Below are 21348 nucleotides of genomic sequence, written 5' to 3'. Positions count from 1 at the left end.
TTTTTTTGCCAATATATCATAAACTATTAAAAATTAAGAAATTTCAAAAAAATATTCTGAAAGAAGAGGAAATTTTTAATAAAAAATGATATGCTGATGAATGATGATGCTAATGATAGCTTACATACCGATAGCAGCGCCACCTACCGGGTCCAATTGAGATAAAAACTACCATATCTTCCAAGTCAGACAAAATTACAGATGCTTACAAAACTTGATGTAAAATTGGTTCAGTAGTTCTGCCATCTGGACCAGTGGATAGATTTGTTAACTTCATGGACATGGAAGGTCATACTGCTGAGCAACTCACTCAAAGTTTAATAAATTTCTTGAGTGAGAGTGGCATTGACATCAAAGATTGTCATGGGAAAAGCTACGATAATGCCAGCAACATGAGTGGGAAATCGGTTTACAAGCCCGAATTAAAGAAATAAATAAGTACGCAGAATACATTCCCTGTCTTGCACATTCATTAAATTTGGTTGCTAAGTGCGCTGCAGACTGCTGTACAGAAGTATTACTTTTCTTTGATTTCATTGAAAACATCTATACATTTTTTCCGCTTCTACCTATCGATGGGGTCGTTTTACGAACGCAACTTTAAAAATTTCGATTTTGAAACGGTTATCGGACACTAGGTGGTCAGCCCGAGCTGATGCTACGAAGGCACTTTTGTTTGGTTTTATCACTATTAAGAAAGTTTTGGAAGACATTTTCAATAACGTTGATCAAAAAGTGGAGTGCCGTAATAAAGCTTACGGACTAGTTTCAACGATGAATAAGTTAGAAACGGGAATAATGACAATTATGTGGAACGGAATCCTAGAACGCTTGCAAGCGATTAGTGCTTCGCTGCAGTCGTCTGATCAAGACCTTAATACAGGATACACATTTTATGAATCATTATATGGTTACGTCCAAGCAATGCGATCCACTTTTTCAGATATTGAGGCAAGAGCCAAATATCTGACCAACTGTGAAGAATACCAGCAACAGACGTCAAGACGAATCAAGCGAAATACAAGGTACGACCATTTCAGCGGCTCTACTACACTCGACAACTTTGTTGAAAATCAAACACCTGGACAACGTTTCGAATTTAACGTGTTTATTGTCATTATTGATAACGTACTGTCTGCTTTAACGAAACGTATGAAAGCATATCATAAAATTATTACTAGTGATTATGAAGTATTTCGACAGCTAAAATCTCTTACAATAGAAGAAATTTTGGAAAAATCCCCAAGTATGGTCAGTGCTTACGAAGATGATTTGGAGAACAGCCTAGGCGGTGAATTAGTGCAGTTTGCAGAGCTGCTGAAAACAGATGTGGCTAATGTTATTGACAGCAAGAAACAGGAGCCTCTGGAACAGCTATTTTATAAACTTTTATTAAATAATTTTTTAGAGTCGTGTTTTCCAGACTTAAAAATTGCCTTGCGCATTTACTTATCTTTCATGATCACTAACTGCAGTGGCGAACGTTCTTTTTCGACATTAAAACGTATTAAAAATGAATTAAGGAACTCGATGGGCCAAGAACGTCTTAATCATCTCACTTTGTTGAATATAGAGCACGATTTGCTTAAAGAAGTCGATATTGAAAGTGTTATCTCTAAATTTGCCCATATTAAATCCAGAAAAGTTTATTTGTAACAGTTTTGTTTTATTTAATACCCTAAACTTGAGAACCTAAAGCAAACCAAGGGCCCCTTGACAGAATTTGCTACAGGCCCCGCGCTGGCTTAATCCAGCACTGGTCACCATGGGCAACACACATGAGTTCACGCCATTATTGACGCGAAATAGTGGAGGTGTATGTCCAGCAGTGGACTGTGGATAGGCTGAAGTGATGATATTTTGGTAAATCAAAAAAAAAGTCATCATAAAATAGTATGAAACTTTACGATAACGTTACACTTTATATAAAGTTTAAAGTGGTCTGATAAGCTTAAATCAAACATACTCATATGTTAATACAAACTCAATATTTCGAAATATAACGTGTTTCATAGCCTAGCTGTTTTCTAGCCTAGCCACACACACACACACACACACACACGCACACAGGAAGATTACTACAGATTATATTTACGTATTGTTAGAAGCTCATTATTTAAAATATTGTGATATTCCTTATTGGGAACATACCTATTCTATAACTGGTCAGTTTCCAACACGTGTTTGAAAACTAGTCTTACCTAATAACGATACACGGATAGGTACATACTTTTAAAAATGAAAAACAAAGTTATTATCTTAATTATCCAATATCCACTACTTTAATTTTTTTCATGTGAAGTAACAAAAAAGATTACATTTTTTTGCTATTGCGAAAATTTTCATAGCAATAAAATAAACCTGCGGAACATAATGCGAGTAATTTATTATTTGAATCAGCACTAATCGTAAGCGAAGACTATGGAATGTTACGTTTGCCCATTGTTAAAATAATTATACTTATTATTGTTTTACCTTACTACTTAAAATCATCTACTTATATATCCATTTATTAATTCATTATTTGGGGATAACTTAAAACTATCAAACTTGTACCTTAACCTTAAATTCTGTTTTGATGAAAGTGTCATACAAGGCAGTTTCATTATTTTATATCAATTGAATTGACAGTTATTACATGCATCGGGTTGTTGTAAAGAGTTTTAGCAAACCTTCATCCATCGTTGATTATTTGTAAAATGAATTTGATTAAATAAATATACCAAAAAAAACTATATGTCAGTTTTGACAAGTTTACAAATATATGAACAAAAAAGCCATATAATCTAATAAAATATTTTAGGTATACGACATTTTTGTCGTGTTATTAAAATAAAATACTTTCACCTTTTTAAACCTTTATTCAACCATGGAGACAACTATTCCAATGAGGCGACAACTACCAAAACTAATGGCTTGTATGACTAAGAATAGTCTAGAAAATCTAAGAAACAGGGCCTTGTTTAGCTTAGACGCGTTAGACGCTAAAGGAATCCGAAGGTAAATCTAAAGGACCTTTATAGCGTTAATACGATGTTTATTTCCTGCTACAAACGTTATTCAGATTTTTTTTAATGTACTGTTTTATATGAAGACGAAAATTTCCCCTCCACGAATGCCTTATTTTGGAACTGAGAGAAAGCGGTTATTCTGAATCCTCGGACTACCTGCAGGATCTTATTTATGACAACATACAGCTATTAATGGAAGACGACATTGGTATTGTTGTTGATTTGAGGAAAAGGGAAGATTATCTAGAATATATTAGCGCAGGCTTAATCAGAGCAGAAAAATATCGCGACAAAGGTAATATAAAGTTATTTATAATACCGGTGTAAGATTTTTTATTTCGTGGTTATATTAAGCATCAAATATAAATTAATATATTTTATGTGATTTGAGTCACGACCAACGAAGAGGCCCTGACTAGTTTCGACTATAGGTCCGGAGGAACCTTCATAATCCGTGCAAAAATGATTTATTATTATTATAGTAAACACGTCTATTAATTCCAAGTTAATGCCAACTGGTTTATGTATATAAACTTATTAAATACAATCCTTTGCTTACGAATTAGTCGACAGGAAATCAACGTTTCCTTAACCTTACAAAACTAAAAAAAAGAGATGTTATTATTCGCATTTATGGTCAAAGTGTATGTAAGATTTTAAATAAATGATGATTGTGACTTATAGACTGAAGCAAAGTATAATAAACAGAAATAGATATAAGTTTTGAGATATTTATAATTTATATACTTTTTACTAGAAAAGATATAAGGGGATGGTGGTAATAGGACTTGTTGCACTAATAGTGCGGGTTCGATAACCACTTGTTACGAAAAATTTCATGGATGGGTAGGTACATTATATATATGAGTTTAATACAAATAGTAGACAATATAACGTATATTTCTTTTTGTAATAGAAAATACAAAGAAGGAATGCCTTGAACTATTAAATCTTGCATTGCATTATGCCGAAGAAGGAAAAGGAATTTTGTGGCTAGCGGAGAAGTTCTTTTTAGCGGCCATTGCTGTCTCTAGCCAATACTTACTAGACGGAGGGCGACTGAAAGGCTGTTGTAAATACCACTACGCTAGTTTCTTGCTTGACAAGTGTGAGTTCCTTGATCGACTTACGTCATCATCAACTAATAAACTGTAATCAACTTAATAAACTCTTGCGTCGTCTATAGTTTGAAGGAATTCTTATTACAATATTAAAAAGTATTTCTTTGAATTTTAAAACGTATTCGTATAGTTTTGTATAATTATAAGTATTGTGGAATATGTTAAAAACAATATGAGAAATAAAATATACATACTTTTTTCTTGTGGAAAAACCAGTTGTGTAAATGTTGTTTTTTATTGTTCTGTGAAACAAAAACAATAATAATAACTAAGATACACTTAAATTAATTTTTTTGTCGAGAATTAAACACTGTATTTTTTTTTGTTTTTTTTTTGTGTTAAAATGGAGTACGTTGTTTTTGCTTTTAATAGTTTGTTTTTTTACGAAGTAATTGTGTACATAATCATATCATATATTATTCCAAATATATTTATCATTCATAAATATATTATTATTGTGAAATGGAATGGTGGCAGAAAACAGAGGGACACAGATCACTTCGAAAGATTGATGATGATTGAGATGAAGTGTATTTTGTTAAAGTTGTAGCAAAGGGACATTATCATAACGTAGAATACAATATAATAAATAAATTGTTTATCACAATTCAAGGCAGTTCTTTAGTGTATTAAACATTTCCAATAAGAAATTAAACTCATTACGAATTTGGGAATTCCAAGTTTGAGGTAAAGTCAATTTATGATATGTCTTAATTTTTTAAAAGCTTTTATAATTTATATGTATTCTGAAGCATATATCTTTAACCGATTGAATAAAAGGTAGTTTCTTTTAATTTGTTTATTTTTACTAATAAAGAAGATCTAAACTATAAAATAATTGGTGTGCTAGAATATTCAATGTTATGTATTTCTTAAAAATAGTTCCAGACGCTGATCCGGAAGAACCGTTTGTCATTCTTACAGAAGTAAGAGACAGTGCTATCGGAAAGGTTTGTAAAAATCATTGGAAAATTCGCGATAGTAAACAAAATATTTTTTAATTTTAAATCAAAGTTTGGTAGCATATATTAATAAACTTTAGCATTTATTAACAAACAAAAGTACATACGTATTAAAATGTACATAAATATTTTTAAAAAATGAAATTTATGACTTTGGAATATGACTTAACTTAGAATGTTTACCTAATAGTGTTTTTATTGAGCATTTGTTACTTAGTTCCTATTGTAATAGACTAATTTTTAGAGGTGTGATTTAGTAATTGCAACCTCAAAACAAGTTTATACATCTTATCAGTGCAATTCTTACAGGATTGGCCTTTATATGATGAAGGTGAGGAAGAAGCAGCAGCGGTAGTACCCGACTCCGTGTTTTCTGCAACAGCAGTACAGCTACATCGTGTTTTACTTAGTAAGGCACGTGTAGCTCGGGACGTGGATCCCGCTAAATCAGAGAGACTATCGAGACTCGCTGAAAGAAGAGCACGTGATGGTAAAAAATGTTTTAACAGCCTAGTTAAGTTTATATGAATAAAAATAAAAATATTGATTATAGATAAAGGTATTGAATTGCATCGATTGTTATAGTTTTTATACCACTAAAGAGAATATTATTCGCAACTAAAATAGGAAATAAAATATGCAGTCTTAAGGCAGTGCGCAGTCTTAAGGCAGGCGTGCAGATAGAACTCAAAAAAAAAAATTAAAGAAAAAGACGAGAACTGTATAATAAACGATTAATTTTATTTATAGCCGATGACACTCCAAAGACAGCCGAGGCGATAATTGAAATTGGTATAAGTCAGTTAATGATGAATAATCTAAATAATGCCCAAAAGACATTTCTTAGAGCACTTAATATTTATCAAGAAAGCGGTAACGTGGAAGGCTTGTGCGAGACAAAGATGCACTTAGCGGCCGTTATGCAAAGGTACGTTCTTGGTTGCTTAACTTGATGTTGCTTTTTGTTTCATACGAAAATTATAATGATTTTATCAACACTTTTTACGTCACTTTTTGTGAAATACACGTGTGTAGCTAAAAACTGCTTAATTTTTTTTTTGGTACCATATGTTTTTAAAAGTTGAAGTGTTTTTTGTTTGTTTGATTGAAGGTAACGAGATTGGTTTTTCGAATTTTACTTGTCCCGTCTTAAAAGCTGTTGTTTATTTGTTTTTTCAATGTGCTTATTTTAATAGGTAGGATTGTAGAATATAGGAAAACTGAGCAGTTTACTCAGAAACACTAAACTTTAATCACATTACTTATACCTGATTTATTGAATAAAAAATAGTCGTGTTGACAAAATTTGTCGATAAGATAAATAATAGAATGTAAATATTAAACGCCTTAAATCATGTGTCTTCCAATCACCAATAATCATAAGCAAATTCAATTAAATCTTGCGTAATCGCTGAAAAGTACATACATATGTATGTATATGTATTCTTATGTTATATGTATGTATGGTTATTACATAGATACATATTAAAGACAATATATTTTATGTTGGATAGTACAGCACCTTCGTAATGAATATTTTAAACGATTTTATTTAGCTGACCAGTTTTTTTGTTTGGGTCAAATTTAGTAATTGGAATTTTACCCTCTTTCTGATGACAGATTGATCTGATATTCGGTATATGGTATATGGGTATCAAATGAAATGATTGGTAGAATAGAGTTCACTATGAACAATCCAAGATGGCCGCTGCCACAAAATGGCAAATTACATATTTTCTACAAATACCTCAGTATGGGTATCAAATGAAAGGGCTCGATTGGTAGAATAGAGCTTACTATGAAAAATCCAAGATAGCCGCCGCCACAAAATGGCGGATTTCATATTTTCCACAAGTACCTCAATACGGGTATCGAATGAAAGGGCTTGGTTGGTAGAATAGGGCTCAATATGAAAAATCTTGACGGTCGATTAAGGCAAATTAAGAACCGTGAACACGAGTTCTTTGGTGGAGTCAACATTCTACTCTTTGGCGAACTTTTGCAGCTGCCTCCTATTAGATGCTCCGGAACACCTGTATTCAAATAGCCAGAATATCTCCAACCAGCCACGTATCTGTGGCGTTTGTTCACACTTTGTGAGCTGACTGATAACATGCGTCAGCAAGGGGATCATTTTTTTATTGATGTATTAAATGCTTTAAGAATCGGTGAGCTTACCGCGGTACATTTTAATATTTTGATGCAAAGAGTTATTCAAGATCCAAAAGATAAGCTTGCAATAGACAAAGCGTTAAGGATATAGGTACCCCACGAATCAGCAAGTAAAAGATCACAACGCAGCTGTTTTGAATTTGTTTCGAAACAAGAGTATTCGAATTTATAAAATAAAAGCACAGGACCAGCTAATTGACTCCACACAAAATACAGATAATTGTTTTGAATTTAGCTAATATAATACTGACAGACATAAACAGGACCGGAGGCTTACCGAGAGAACTTAAAATATTAGGTCTTTACCTATGAAATTGCTGTTTCGTCGTACTGGCTATTTCAAAACTAAAAAAAAAAAATCGCTAAGAACTCGAATTTCAACTTATTTTTATTTTAAAAATATAGAATTCTTTTTTTATAATTAGTCATTTGTTTAATGGTGAGCGTTCTGTTTACATCGTATTTGTATGTTTTTCGTCATCATGGATACGTTAAAAATCCGAGTGATTATGGTGTATGAGTTCCGTCGTGGTAGCAAAGCGGCAGAAGCGGTACGCAACATCAACGACGTGTACGGTGCGAACACTACTAACGATACGACCTGGGAAATGAACCACGTGGTCAGCCGAAAATGTTGGTCGACAATGACGAATTAAAGACGATTGTGGAGGCTGATGATTCTCAAACTACAGCCGAATTAGCAGCAGCTTTTGAAGTTAGTACTAAAACAATATTGGTCCATTTGTGTCAAATTGGCAAGGTAAAGAATCTCGACAAATGCGTGCCTCACGAATTGAATGAACGCCAGCGCGAAATATGCGTCGAGACGTGCCTTGCACTGCTCAACAGACACACAAACAAAGGTATATTGAATCGCATTGTTACTTGTGATGAAAAATGAATTCTATTCGACCTCGACCTCAATGAATTCTGTTAGATCCTCGTTCAGCACCTAAACACTGCCCTAAACGAAAAATGACCCCTAAGAAAGTGATGGTATTATGGTAAGTATGGTTTGGTGGTCTAGCGCTGGTGTAATTCATCACAGCTTCTTACCAAACGGCATGAGGATTACTGCAGATGTGTACTGTGAAGAACTAAACACAATAATGGGGAAGCGCGCACGTCTCCAACCAGCTTTGGTCAATCGCTCGACTTCGCTGCACTTGCACGACAACGCGAGACCTCATACTGCATAGAAGACGGTCTCCAAGTTACAAGAGCTGGGGTTAGAAGTTCTCCTTCAACTACCGTACTTACCAGATCTTGCCCCAACAGACTTCCACTTTTTCCAGAATTTGGATAACTTTTTAGTGGGAAAAAAATTTCATACCCGAGAGGCAGTACAAAATGCCTTTGAAGAGTTTGTTGCTTCCTGCTCAGCAGAGTTTTTCAAGAAAGGCATCAATAAGTTACCACTATGTTGGCAAAAATGCATTGATTCCATGGGTAATTACTTTAAATAAAAAAAAAATATAGACATAAAGTGCGTTAACTTATTTCATAAAAAACGGCAATTTCATAGGTATAACTATTATTTGAAGGTGCAAAAGTTATGTTGCCTAATATTGGCGTATCGAAAGGATTGGTAAACGGTGCTATCGGCTACATCACAGAAATTGTTTGGCCTCAGTTTCGTCGAACCCAAATGTACCAAACCGATGTACCGTCAATTCAAATCGACTTTTCAAAAGATGGCGTACACCTTATTCATCCTAAAGCCATACAGTTTCCGGCGAAATTCAATTATGGGACGACTGAAAGAAGGATGTTGCCTTTAATTTTGACTTGGGCTTCCACTGTCCACAAAATGCAAGGTAGCATAGTAGACCACGCATTTGTATATTTAGGCTCAAAATTGTTTGAGAAAGGACAAGCATACGTTCGTGAGTTGAGTGAAGTGTTTCGAAGAATTGTGTATTGAAAAGTTAGATTGCAACAAATTGTCAGGAAACAAACCATGTAATAGTGAGGCATTACATGAACTCAATAGAATGAGAAGTAACAACTAACAACAAAACTAAAAACTTGGAAATAAAATAAAATGTCTCTGTCAATCTGGTCTCTGTCAATCTCTGTCAATCTGGGGTATTGATCAGACAAATATTAAATCGTTGGGCACGTGAAATTTGTATCATAATGTTTACTCTGGATACGCTACGTCTGAGATTGATGAGAAGATTTTGCGATCTGCAGGCCTAGCATGCGCGCCACGACAAAATTTTGTCTACCCCTTTTCTCGTATTATCTCTCTATGTCTACAGTAGCTAACATGCGTGCACGCGATACTCTTCTCGTTACGTCAAGAAGAGATAATCATTAAATTTTAGTGATCTGTGATATTTATCTCTACGGAAGCTAACATGACATCGTAATTTTGTCGAATTTTGTCGTTTTAGGAAGAGAAACTTCTCGTCTTCAATATTATCGACGAGAAAGACGATAAATAAAAAATAAATAAAACCGGGTGCCTATTTTTTGTATACCATGGCGTTTCCCTATTATAATTATATAATTTCGGTATACGAAGAGCGGGAAATGCGAAAAGTCGAGTGAAGTGTGCCATATAATGACACAAAAAACGTATTTGCGCCCTGTTGCTTCTTATTCTAAATAATAATAATAATAATAATACTTTATTTCAGACCAAAGTATAAGTCCATATTGGGTTAGTACAACAAGACAAGACAACATTCAGAATAAAAAACAAAACAAAATTATATTAAAAAAATCAATAACTAAAAATAAAATTAAATAGAATAAAAGTAAAATCAATAATCAAAAAAAAAATCAAAAATTCAAAAAATTTAAAAATTAAAAAAAAAAAAAAAAAATGCGTGATAGAATTACAATTATCTAATGTGCGACAAGATATAAAGCACAACACGAGCATATTGTTTTACATATATAATTAAATTCATTTACTTACGCCGTTTCATTTTCCATATTAGATTTTTTAAATTAGATATACACTTTTTATCTTAGCCAAAAGGCCGAGAACATTGTTAAATAAAACATGTGTCACTCGTTTGAAATTGGTCAATAACCTTGTAAATTTAACTTTACGACATAAGAAATAAGAATGATATTCAGTTGTGATTATGGTTGATAATGTTTCTCTACTCGACAAGGCGAAGTCTTCGGAAGAGAATTTTGTCTCTCGTAGTGCGCATGTTAGGGTAATCGAGAAAATACTCGATGTAGACATTATCTCTCTCTCTCGTCAAGAGATATCTCGTTGTATGCATGCTAGGCCGGCTGGTAGCTAGGACTTACCGAATTATTTTTTAGCTTTTAGTACATAGCCTAACTACATCATATTTATTGTAATAAAACCGTTTACATAAAAAAAATTAGTTTATTTTATTTCAGTAACAGTTATTTTATTATTAATAATTATAAAATCGGCTCGGGAAGTCAAAAGGTTTATGTGTTTGTATTATTAAATTATTAATTTTATTATAAATGTTAATTTTTTTGTGAAGTGTTTAAAATATCCGTATTTTCGTTTTTTTTTGCTATCCATTTTTGTGCCCTACATTTAATCTTTGTTTTTGTAATACTTAACATATTAAGCAATATTTATGTTATTAACTAGTTTTTAAACCCGGCTTATGTGCAACCATTACGTTATATTCACAAAATTAAACAATAAAAAAATATCATAAACGTTTGAATTCATTCCAGAATCAAGTTTACTTTTTCAATAAATATTTCATTATTTAATTCAGTATTTTATATATAACTATACAGATTTGTTTTATAGCCTACACGGAACAATGTTGTCACCGTTAAGGGTCATATGTTATTATGTGTAGCATACTAATTTCTTTTAAATAATTGAATTATATTCGTTTTATTTACAATGCCAGTAAAATATTCATGTATTTTAGATTAGGCGAACATGAAATGGCTGCCAAATTTCTTACGGAAATGGGTGCTTTGGCTATGGAGCACGGTCTTCGAAGACAATTAGGCCGAGCTTTGCATCTACTAGGAGAACTACATTTGAGACGAGAGAGACCAGAATTGGGCACACAACATCTGACCGAAGCGTTTCAGTGTTTTATGGGATTAAATTGGCAAAATGTAATGAACTAAAATAATTTTTGAATTGTTTAGTTAGTTTTATAGAGCAAAATTTATGCAATCTTTTTTACAGAAAATTGTGGTTGTCGCTTCACTTATGTTAATCGTAGCGTGCCGTTTTATTGTCTAAGTTTTTGTGAAATATAATTCAAACTGAGGAAAATTTCATCATTACTTGTTAATTTGTCTTTGTTTAGTTTAGTTTGTTAGTTCTGGAACTTTGGTAGTTTTGTTTCTTCACTGATTTATAAGATACCATTTAGTATAATTATTCTAGTTCTTTTTTCCAAAAATAGAAAAAATAAACAAAATATTTTAAATGACCGTTAACTGGGAATTTTGGTTAGGTTTTGGAATGGATAGTTTATATAAATTATATATTATTTTTTGATAAAAGATAGCCTATATCCTTTCTCAAGATCTTTCTTTCTTTGTACTAAATCTCGTCAAAAATAGTTCAGTTGTTAAGGTGTAAAAGCGTAATAGATACAAGTTGCTCTGGCATTTTTAATATTAATATAAATTATAAATAATTTTATCCATAACATATATTCGGACGAATTTTTAATATAAACTGGTTTTTGAGAGATAGAAATTAATTTAAATTGCTGGTTGATAAACAAAATAAATAAAATTTTATATAATATAATAGCCAACAGAAGCATCCGTAAGACACGACAAAGGAACAGCGAGTGGATTAGACGTTATATATAAAACCGATGCTATAGAAATTTATGAAGAAGAAGCGGAACAATCAAGATTGATGATGGCTATATCAGCTGGTATACAATTATTTTATACGTAGCTGTGTAACATACAGTGACACGTACATCATCGAGTTGACATTTTAGTTATAATGGCTAACGTCCTTTTTTATATATTTATATTACTTAATTTTATAATGTTTACGTACACTATAATCATCTGACAAAATAAATAAATAAATATTTACAACATACACACACGGTCATATGTTACTAAAGTAAGCAACTTAATGCTTGTGTTACAGGTAACAGCCGACTGGTATAGCTATATTTTTTTCGATAAACATACATAAAAATAATACATATATAAATAAATATATATACTACATCCAGGACTCAGGGTGGGAATCGAACCCACAACCCCCGGAGCAGAAAGCAGGTCACTATAAACTGTGCCAATGGGCTAGTCAACAATTAAGTCACTTACTGCATTGCTTTATCTATTTACTCAGTAACCATATATTCAAACGTCTTTTAAATTTAAATATTAAATGCAAACATAATCATCAAATCATATAAATCATATTCTAGCACAATAAGCGGCGCGTTTCCATATTTGTCACTTAGGAACGCAACTTTGTTAATGTATTCATTAACAAAAATAGCCTAATAAGTCGATGATTTTTTTTTGATTTTAAAACGAATATCATTTTACAATAAACAATCTTAGGATGTAAAATTATTATATCAGTATCGTGACTAATTAATAGTTTAGGATTAGCAGAATCGAATCAATGTAGGTATTGTATATCTAACTAACTTTAATTTAATAATATGAGATAGAAATTGTTACGAGAAATAAAATTTTCGTCGACTTTATAAAATTACACATTTTTGAAAAAAAATTACTAACAGATTTACATTTTTCGTTTTAGAAATTCAAAGCTAATTATAAAATGTCATTAATTACAATAAATACGAATGTTGCTTTACTTTTAAGTGTTATGGAATATTGATAGACGTGAATTTACTATATTTCTTTTTTAGTAAGTTTTTTTGTGCTAATTTTATTCAACCATATAACATCCAAATGATTTTAAAGTGATGACTAACTACCGTTTCCGGTAATATTCAAAGTCGTTGATTGTAATGACGAAACAACCGTTTTAAAACATGACAGAATTGTAGTGAAGATTTTAAAGTATATTTTAAAATTGGTAGGGCACAGCAAGAATTTCCTGTTCAAAATATGGAGCAGCCCGACTGGGGTAGTACCTCGACCTTACAGAAGATCACAGCAAAATAATACTCGTTTCAAGCAGTATTGTGTTCCTGTTGGTGAGTAAGGTGACCAGAGCTCCTGGAGGGATTGGGGATTGGGTCGGCAACGCACCTGCGATGCTTCTGGTGTTGCAGGTGTCTATAAGCTACGGTAATCGCTTACCATCAGGTGAGCCGTACGCTTGTTTGCCGACCTAGTGACATAAAAAAAATTAATCAAATATTTATAAAAGTAAAAAAAATAGATTTAAGTCAAACTAAAATAATAAATGCAATATTAGTTGAGGTGTTATTTCCGCGATCTTATGTTTTCGTAAAGTAAATGTAGCCAAATAAATTATAATTCAAGGTAATTTTTCATTTTCCGGATAAATATTCCTTAGAAACAATCATCATTTTAATATTTATTTAAAACGAGTTTTAAACTTTTAATGGGCGTCGAGTCATAAACTGTAGCATAATAAACACGGAGTGTTGAAACGAAACGTAGGGTAACAAATTTGATATTTTTTCTTGATTTTGTTCGGTAACAAAAAATTATTACACTCAATAGAACAACCAAATAACTAAATGAACAAATTATTATGTTGTAAGTTTTAATAACAAATAGACAACCAAACAAAGATCAACTTTTCAATATTTTATGTTTGACCCCGTTATAGTTAGGTATATAAAAATAGATGATACATTTAAATATCGCATATACAAATTAACCTAAAGTCCAATTTCGCAACGTTCGCAAATATACAATGTTAAATCTTATTTCGTAATTTGATAAGAACAACAAGTATTAGTATAAGTATGTCGCTAATACGGAATTATTTTCAGGTCAAGAATTGATGTCTTCCTTTTTCAATTTGATAAGAGAGTCTGGTAAATGCACTGTTGCTAAAATAAAAATGATCGAGTGGAAATTATCACGAGCTGGGTGGTGGGTCGCAAAACAACATCACGAATACATTCCTTGTACGTGTCCAGTCCATAACAGAACACCGCTGGATGTGTTACGGTATGTCATTTGTATTGTAACATGATTAAGTATTATATGTTAGATTTTGGCTACGGTGAAATCTGGTATCAACTAGCCAGAGGAATAAGGGGTTTAAGTCAAAAGTACCTATGATTAATATCTTTTTATATCAATTATTATCAACTGTATCAATTATGTTATTATTTGCGAATTTTTAAAGGTGAGTGTTTAAAAAATTCTGTCTATAGGATTCAATTGGAGAAGAGGAATATGGTAACAGAAAATTCAGAAGCTGGTGGATTATTAAATAGGACAGATACTGTTGATGACATTAGAAAGTTGAGAAGTAGTATCGCCTAATGTTGAGTTATGTTTAATATTATATAATGAAATACTTTCTAACATTTTTATTTATTGTTTATTGCTCCAACATTATCCTCATAATTTACATTGACTATTTACAAAACACAACTTTTACTAAAGCAAAACAATAGTAATTCCTTCGATCCCAAGTATTAAGTTCTTCCACCGTTGATAAATTATCGATCTTAGAAATTAAATTAACAATAATTTAGTCAGTACTGGTATCACATGATATTAACTCTAGATACTGTAAAATGTGCACACAGTAATATTAAGTATTTGGGCTTGTTCTATATTGGTATATTTCTCTTAAGCTTTAGCCGTCCTTTTGCGGGGCTCCAAGCGTACTTTGAATCCTTCGGCACGTTTCAAAATAATATCTGCCTGCAGTTTGAAGTCAGATTCTTTAAGGTCGGAGTAAACTCGGAAGTTTCTCAGAATAGTAGAGAGGATGATCTTCAACTTCAACATGGCGTATTTACGACCTATAATAAAACGTATAGTGAGAAAAATATTAAAACACACTCAGATAAAAAGTCTTTCAAATACATATTGAATACAATATTATTTTTATTACAGTTGTTTCGAATTTTATTATACTTATGCTTTTTAGTTTTGATTTGACATTGAATAATAAAAAAAAAGGAATTGTTTTTGAAACGTATTAACAGTACTTACCGACACAGCTTCGAGGCCCAGCTGAGAAAGGTACGAAAGCATAGTAGTGACGATTAGCCGAGCGTTCTGGGAGAAAATTGTCAGGGTCGAACGTGTCAGGATTGGGATAAACATCAGCGCGGCGATGTAGTTTATAGGTGGCAATAACAACTGTAGTACCGGCTGGTATTTTCTTGCCATTGGATGCTAAAAATTAAAAACTATTATAAAACATGCTGCAAATAATCTATTCACATGAAAATATAAAATATTTTGAACTTATTCATCATTCATCATTGCTATATTTCTTTTTAAAAATCTATATCAATTTATCTAATTATAAAATCTAGTTTTTGATTATATTTTTTTTATATTTATTTTTTTATTTCATATTTACTGTTTGATTATTGCATGCTGTGATTACCTTTAAAACGAAATACAATGGAACTTCTTTAATCAATTATGTAAAATAATTCTTTTTGTTTTATTGTTGTAATTTCTGTTGGTAATCCTAATAAATAAATAAATAAATAAATAAATAAATAAATAAATAAATAAATAAATAAATAAATAAATAAATAAATAAATAAATAAATAAATAAATAAATAAATAAATAAATAAATAAATAAATAAATAAATAAATAAATAAATAAATAAATAAATAAATAAATAAATAAATAAATAAATAAATAAATAAATAAATAAATAAATAAATAAATAAATAAATAAATAAATAAATAAATAAATAAATAAATAAATAAATAAATAAATAAATAAATAAATAAATAAATAAATAAATAAATAAATAAATAAATAAATAAATAAATAAATAAATAAATAAATAAATAAATAAATAAATAAATAAATAAATAAATAAATAAATAAATAAATAAATAAATAAATAAATAAATAAATAAATAAATAAATAAATAAAATAAATAAAATAAATAAAATAAATAAAATTAATTAATTAATTAATTAATTAATTAAATAAAAAAATAAATTGCAATTTTTTTATTTAAAGTGGTACTTACGCATAGTAACATCTTGTTTCAAGTGACGAGCAATAATTGGTACTGGAGGGAAAAGTCGAAGAGTTTCCATAAGACATCTCTCCAAATACTTCATCTCTAAAGTATCTTGGAAGGTGGCTGGTCGGTCTGAGTCCCCAAATATTTGATCTAATTCTTCGACAACCTTGTCTTGTATATCTTGATGAATTCCCATTAAGGATAAGAAGAAACTGCTACCAGCAGCTGTTGTGTCGTGACCCTGAAACATGTTAAATTTTTTGCTAAAAACAAATATTCACTCTATGACGACTAAATGTTAGATATATGGTAAAAATAAAATACCTCGAACATAATAGTGTCTACTTGTTCTTTGATCTCTTCATCGGAAATAACTACTCCACCTTGAGCACTCTCAAGAAGAAGGTCGAGAAAAGCAAGACGTTTTTTTTGGCCAACATCATCGTCTACGTCCAAATCGTCTTTAAGTCCAGCAGACTGGCCGAAAGATAGTCCCTCGACTGATGTCACTTTTGAAGACAAAGCCTCTTTGCTGTCTGATACCTCGGCAGTTTCTACGACGGCGGGTTTTTTGCCAGATTTGAATTCTTCCTTCTTCTTCTTGATTACCTAAAGAAATTATTTAATGCATATAAATTTTCAGTGTTTTATTAAATTATATCGTAGTTTATGTTCAAGCAGTGTAATAAAAAGAAAAAGCTACCTTCTTTGTCAATCCGTGGATAACGTCAAGAAGGTTATTTTGCAATTTAGCATACTGGGTGAAGTTAAATAAAAGGTCGGGTCTCAGCCAAATTTTAGTATGTCTTAAGTGGAGGATGTCGCACATTTTCATAACAGCCATAGCATATTCAAATCCACTTTGGTCCTGAGTACTCTTGTTTACACCCATAGCAGTTTCTACAGACAAGTAAATTATGATTACTTTGAGTACTAGCACTATTTTTAATGCTATTCATAATGTATAACATACAAACAATAACACATGCGAAGCTATATAATGCATTGTTGCGAGAGATTAGTAGACACTAATGGAAAAGCAGAAAAAGAGATATAGCATTCTTGATTTACTTTCAATTTTCGCAATCAGTATACTAATGGACAATTATATTCTACCTACGGATAGTACGTATGGTGATTATCGCCCATTAACATTACGTGCGGTTGTGGGGGGTCGCTCAACTTGACGCTTAATGTGTACGTACTCACTTTTCCTTATATCAACATGGTTAGTTAGCCTATTCGATACACCAGTGTTGATGTTTAGCCATAAGGTTGTTTATAATTTTAAGTATATAGACTAAGACGGCTAAGTTTATATTTTGTGTATTGACAATATTTTGTACTTAAAAAAATAAAATACATAATTTAATTTTCTAAAGAGACCTATGAGTCATGAAATTATTCAAGCGAGTACATTTATAAAGTAGGTTAAACATTCATGATCAATTTATTTAACGTCATCTGATTTGCGATATAAAACAAAGTTATTTAATGCAATAAGAATTATTATGACAATCTCTTGACCAATTAATTGAAATTGAAGGTTTTACGTAGAACCTTCTACGTATACATATATATGAATAATTATATTATGGCGCAGTACTAGGAAATTAAATAAGCTAGTAATTTTGCTTCGTTCTGTAAAACATTACTAAGATGTGGTGGGGTAAAATCTCAAGAACAGTTCTTTGGAGCATGGCGGTCAGTGTTGATAGTAATTCATATACGTGACTTGGCGTACAAATTGTTTTTTATATCTAACGTATTTCGTAGTTGATCCTTGAGATAGAGATCAATATGAAGTAACCATGCATCAAAAATAATTTGGGTTAATTTTAAGTGGTATTTATCCTTGCCATTTTCATGTTAATTTTTAGTTGGTACCCAAATAATAATATATTCCTTCACAAGTCTTTACTTGTACGTATAGAATTAATTCCAATGAACGCACATATTAAATAATATATTATAATTTGCATTTGGAGCACATGTAATAGACATAGTAAATTTTCTAAAGTTTTTTTTTTCCTAGAAATACACAAGCTATAATCATTTGTTTTTTTTTCTGTTGTTAATGATAAACAATACATCAATTAATATGCTATGGCCCCAGACTTGATTTATCACGAAATTTGAATATTTTTCTATAGATAGTGCATAGATAGCTTAATAGTTTACAAATAAAGTTCACGTTAGCTAAGTCACGGAAACGCTGGTGTAATTAATAACAATTATAGTCTTGGAAGTTAATTATACATATTAAAGTCCTAATTTGACCTTGTTTTTAAATAGGCGAGAAGTGTACAGATTTTCTATAGTATTATTTCACCTTATTAGTAATGAGTTAATGCGCGAGTTAGAGGTAGGATAAAACTAGATGTTTGCTGCTTCCTTGAAGAATTATCCTTGCTTCCTTTTAATTACTCATGTGATTAAATGAAACCTGTATGAAACGTACGCTCATCGTTTTCCTATGTTTATTTTTTTAATCGAAAGTGTAACATATTTGAAATCGTAATATAACACGTAATTTTTATTGTTTATATTTTATGTATTTGCATTTTAAAATTTTAATTCGGTCAAGGTCTAGAATATCACTAAAGACTATCTAAAACGTAAGTTATGAAATTTATATTTCTTTGACGTTTTGAATAAATTTGCATTATATATCTTTATTGGTTAATTATCAATTATATTTTTGTAGTTGAAACTGACATCCTGGAATATTTAATACATACCTAGAAGGATTTCAACGGTACATTCGCTCATGTAGTCATGACAATCGAATGTTCCGGCTTCTTTCTTTAGCTTGTCAACCACGGCTCTGGAGTTAGCGTTGAATAAATCGATGAAGCTCTTGAGAACGTTCAAGTGGAAAGTAGGAGCAATCAATTTTCGGTGGGAACGCCATTTCTGACCTAAAGTATACATGTATGTTAGAGTAAAGTAGAGGTAACCTTTAAATTTCCAAAGTATCTGCCTTTATTAGTATTCAGTCCAGTCGGCGTAATGTCTCAGATTGCAGGCTATCTTTATTTATAGGTATATGTTCGTTAACGTATTTTATTTATTGCGTAATAAACACCGTATAAGTGTGTACTTGGCACATATATTACATTCGTTGGTATCAGAAAATTGGTTTCAGAATGTTTGTTGGGTAAGCTATTATGGTTTTACCAGTACTGATGAGAAGACCGTTTCCTAGCCAAGGCTTGAAGAATCTGTAGTCTTCGGCTTTGTCGATGTGGACGTGACTACTGAGGATGACTTCAACATCGCGAGGATCGAACAAGAATACTAAAAGCCTAGGTCCAATCCAGATCTTGACAGCATTTTCAGATTCGAATTCCTTTCCCCTTTCCACGACTCTTTTGAAAATATCTGTTAAAAAATAATTTTGTTACTTGCTTGAAAAATCGAATTTATGGAGACAGTGCTATGACTTATTACGTAAATTTCTTAATCAAAGAAAGTCTATCCATTCTTTTTATTCGTTTATTTACGTCTAAAGAAATTATAATTACTAATATAAAATTTCAGCAAAAAAAAAAACATAAATAGCTATCATTACTACTTAGACTGTCCAAAATTGGTTTCTCCTAAATTGTTTGACTTTTATACTAATTATCTTTATTAAATTAATTTTTTTTTTTCAAACTTACCGGCTGAGCCTCCAGTGAATTCAAGAGCGTTTCCAATTAGAGGATAACCCTTGGGTCCCGCTATTTTATCTGCGAGTTCATACAGATGTCGTCTGGACATGCGCCAATACGCATACCACAGGAGTACTGCAGGTACCAACAGCACGTAAAAGAGATTAGTGGCAGCCCACGTACTGCTGGGTACGACGTTTTCAGTGGCCGCGTAACTCATTTTGGTTTTGACTTTCTGTTAAAATATAAAATAGTCATTGTTATATTTTGTTATAAGAGCCTAACAATATGCGTCACCTAACTCATAAAGCGATACCATTAGCAGACTTCAAAAAAGACGAAGAGTGGAAAGATATTTTTGTATATGTTAGCAAATAACATTAAATCTTATAATCTAAAAACGAAATTTCTCAACCATAACAATATAACGCTTGAAATAGTAATAAATAAAACGAATTAATGAGAAATTGAAATAGTTAACGCTTGAAGCCGTTTGTATGTAAATCTCAAAGTTTCTGTTTAGCTAATCATAATTTTAAGAACTGTTTTTGATGAAACTGGTTAATAATTTATCTCTTAAAAAATACTAGTGCCTGTCACAGGTAATATAAAACGTAGATAACTTCGTATTATAATTCCTTTCAAGTAATACTAGCTGGGCCCCGCAGTTTCACCTGCGTTGATTTGAGGAAAAAAATAGCCTGAAATTGAACAAAAAATTTACCGACCGTCAATTATGTTGACGTTGTTTCTAAATTAAAATAATTAATTTACAAAAACAAAAGCAATAATATTTTTTTGTTGTAGATGCTAGTAGAGCAAGCAATTATCTATAAAATGATATATAATTTATGTACAAAACTCGTATATTTTCTAAAATATTCAACACGTAATACTCAACACGTATATATTACGTTAGTAACACATTTAGCACAAACTTTTTCGAATGATGAACAAAGCTTTAAAACACATGTAAAAATAACAATATCTTGTTATTTTATAAATATTATTGTCCCATACGCGATCCATGAATCGTATTTAAAATATTACTTTAATTAAATTTATTTAAATGTCACTATAATCTAAGTGATAGGCTCATTTTAAGTATAGACTAAAACTTGCGTGTATTAAAAGCTTTTTTACATTTATTTACATTCCTCCATTTCCTTTGGCCTAAGGTTGCCTGGTAGAGATCGCTTTTTAGCGATAAGGCCGCCCTTTCTACCTAATGAATATATTGTTAATATTTTTATTTCTTTGCTATGTATCATTTCTGTTTTTGGTGTACCATAAAGTGTGTTATTATTATTACATTTAACAATTATAAAAT

General features: G+C 31.2%; 2 protein-coding genes across 2 annotated transcripts; one reads left to right on the top strand and one right to left on the bottom strand.

Annotated features, from left to right (window-relative positions):
• Window positions 1–2869: 2869 nt before the first annotated feature.
• LOC123670299 lies at window positions 2870–14716 on the top strand. Its single transcript, XM_045603806.1, has 10 exons — window positions 2870–3000; window positions 3095–3306; window positions 3928–4119; window positions 5015–5082; window positions 5404–5584; window positions 5845–6022; window positions 11160–11355; window positions 12008–12137; window positions 14169–14349; window positions 14559–14716. The coding sequence occupies exons 1-10, from the start codon at window positions 2870–2872 to the stop codon at window positions 14668–14670; spliced, it is 1581 nt and encodes a 526-aa protein (XP_045459762.1). The 3' UTR covers window positions 14671–14716.
• Window positions 14710–20253, bottom strand: LOC123670099 (cytochrome P450 4g15). The gene is made up of 8 exons (XM_045603608.1): window positions 20028–20253; window positions 19543–19746; window positions 19104–19283; window positions 17066–17262; window positions 16687–16971; window positions 16366–16603; window positions 15352–15537; window positions 14710–15158 (listed from the first exon to the last, which is right to left on the bottom strand). The coding sequence occupies exons 1-8, from the start codon at window positions 20236–20238 to the stop codon at window positions 14983–14985; spliced, it is 1677 nt and encodes a 558-aa protein (XP_045459564.1). The 5' UTR covers window positions 20239–20253; the 3' UTR covers window positions 14710–14982.
• Window positions 20254–21348: the final 1095 nt, after the last annotated feature.

This window comes from Melitaea cinxia, chromosome 4 (genome assembly GCF_905220565.1).
Source record: "Melitaea cinxia chromosome 4, ilMelCinx1.1, whole genome shotgun sequence".
NCBI lineage: Eukaryota > Metazoa > Arthropoda > Insecta > Lepidoptera > Nymphalidae > Melitaea > Melitaea cinxia.
The sequence above is the reverse complement of the archived record's forward strand: the minus strand, read 5'-3'. Positions and strand labels throughout refer to the sequence as shown.

What these genes read in the sequence shown, in the direction of transcription:
- LOC123670099 (XM_045603608.1), bottom strand. Translation starts at nt 20,238, where the DNA reads ATGAGTTACGCGGCCACTGAAAACGTCGTACCCAGCAGTACGTGGGCT. An exon ending in ATTCACTGGAGGCTCAGCCG is followed by an intron (nt 19,747 to 20,027) that starts GTAAGTTTGAAA and finishes ATTTTTTAACAG; the next exon opens with ATATTTTCAAAAGAGTCGTG. An exon ending in TAGACACTATTATGTTCGAG is followed by an intron (nt 16,604 to 16,686) that starts GTATTTTATTTT and finishes AACATGTTTCAG; the next exon opens with GGTCACGACACAACAGCTGC.
- LOC123670299 (XM_045603806.1), top strand. Translation starts at nt 2,870, where the DNA reads ATGGAGACAACTATTCCAATGAGGCGACAACTACCAAAACTAATGGCT. An exon ending in TGGGATTAAATTGGCAAAAT is followed by an intron (nt 11,356 to 12,007) that starts GTAATGAACTAA and finishes ATAATATAATAG; the next exon opens with CCAACAGAAGCATCCGTAAG. An exon ending in GATGATGGCTATATCAGCTG is followed by an intron (nt 12,138 to 14,168) that starts GTATACAATTAT and finishes AATTATTTTCAG; the next exon opens with GTCAAGAATTGATGTCTTCC.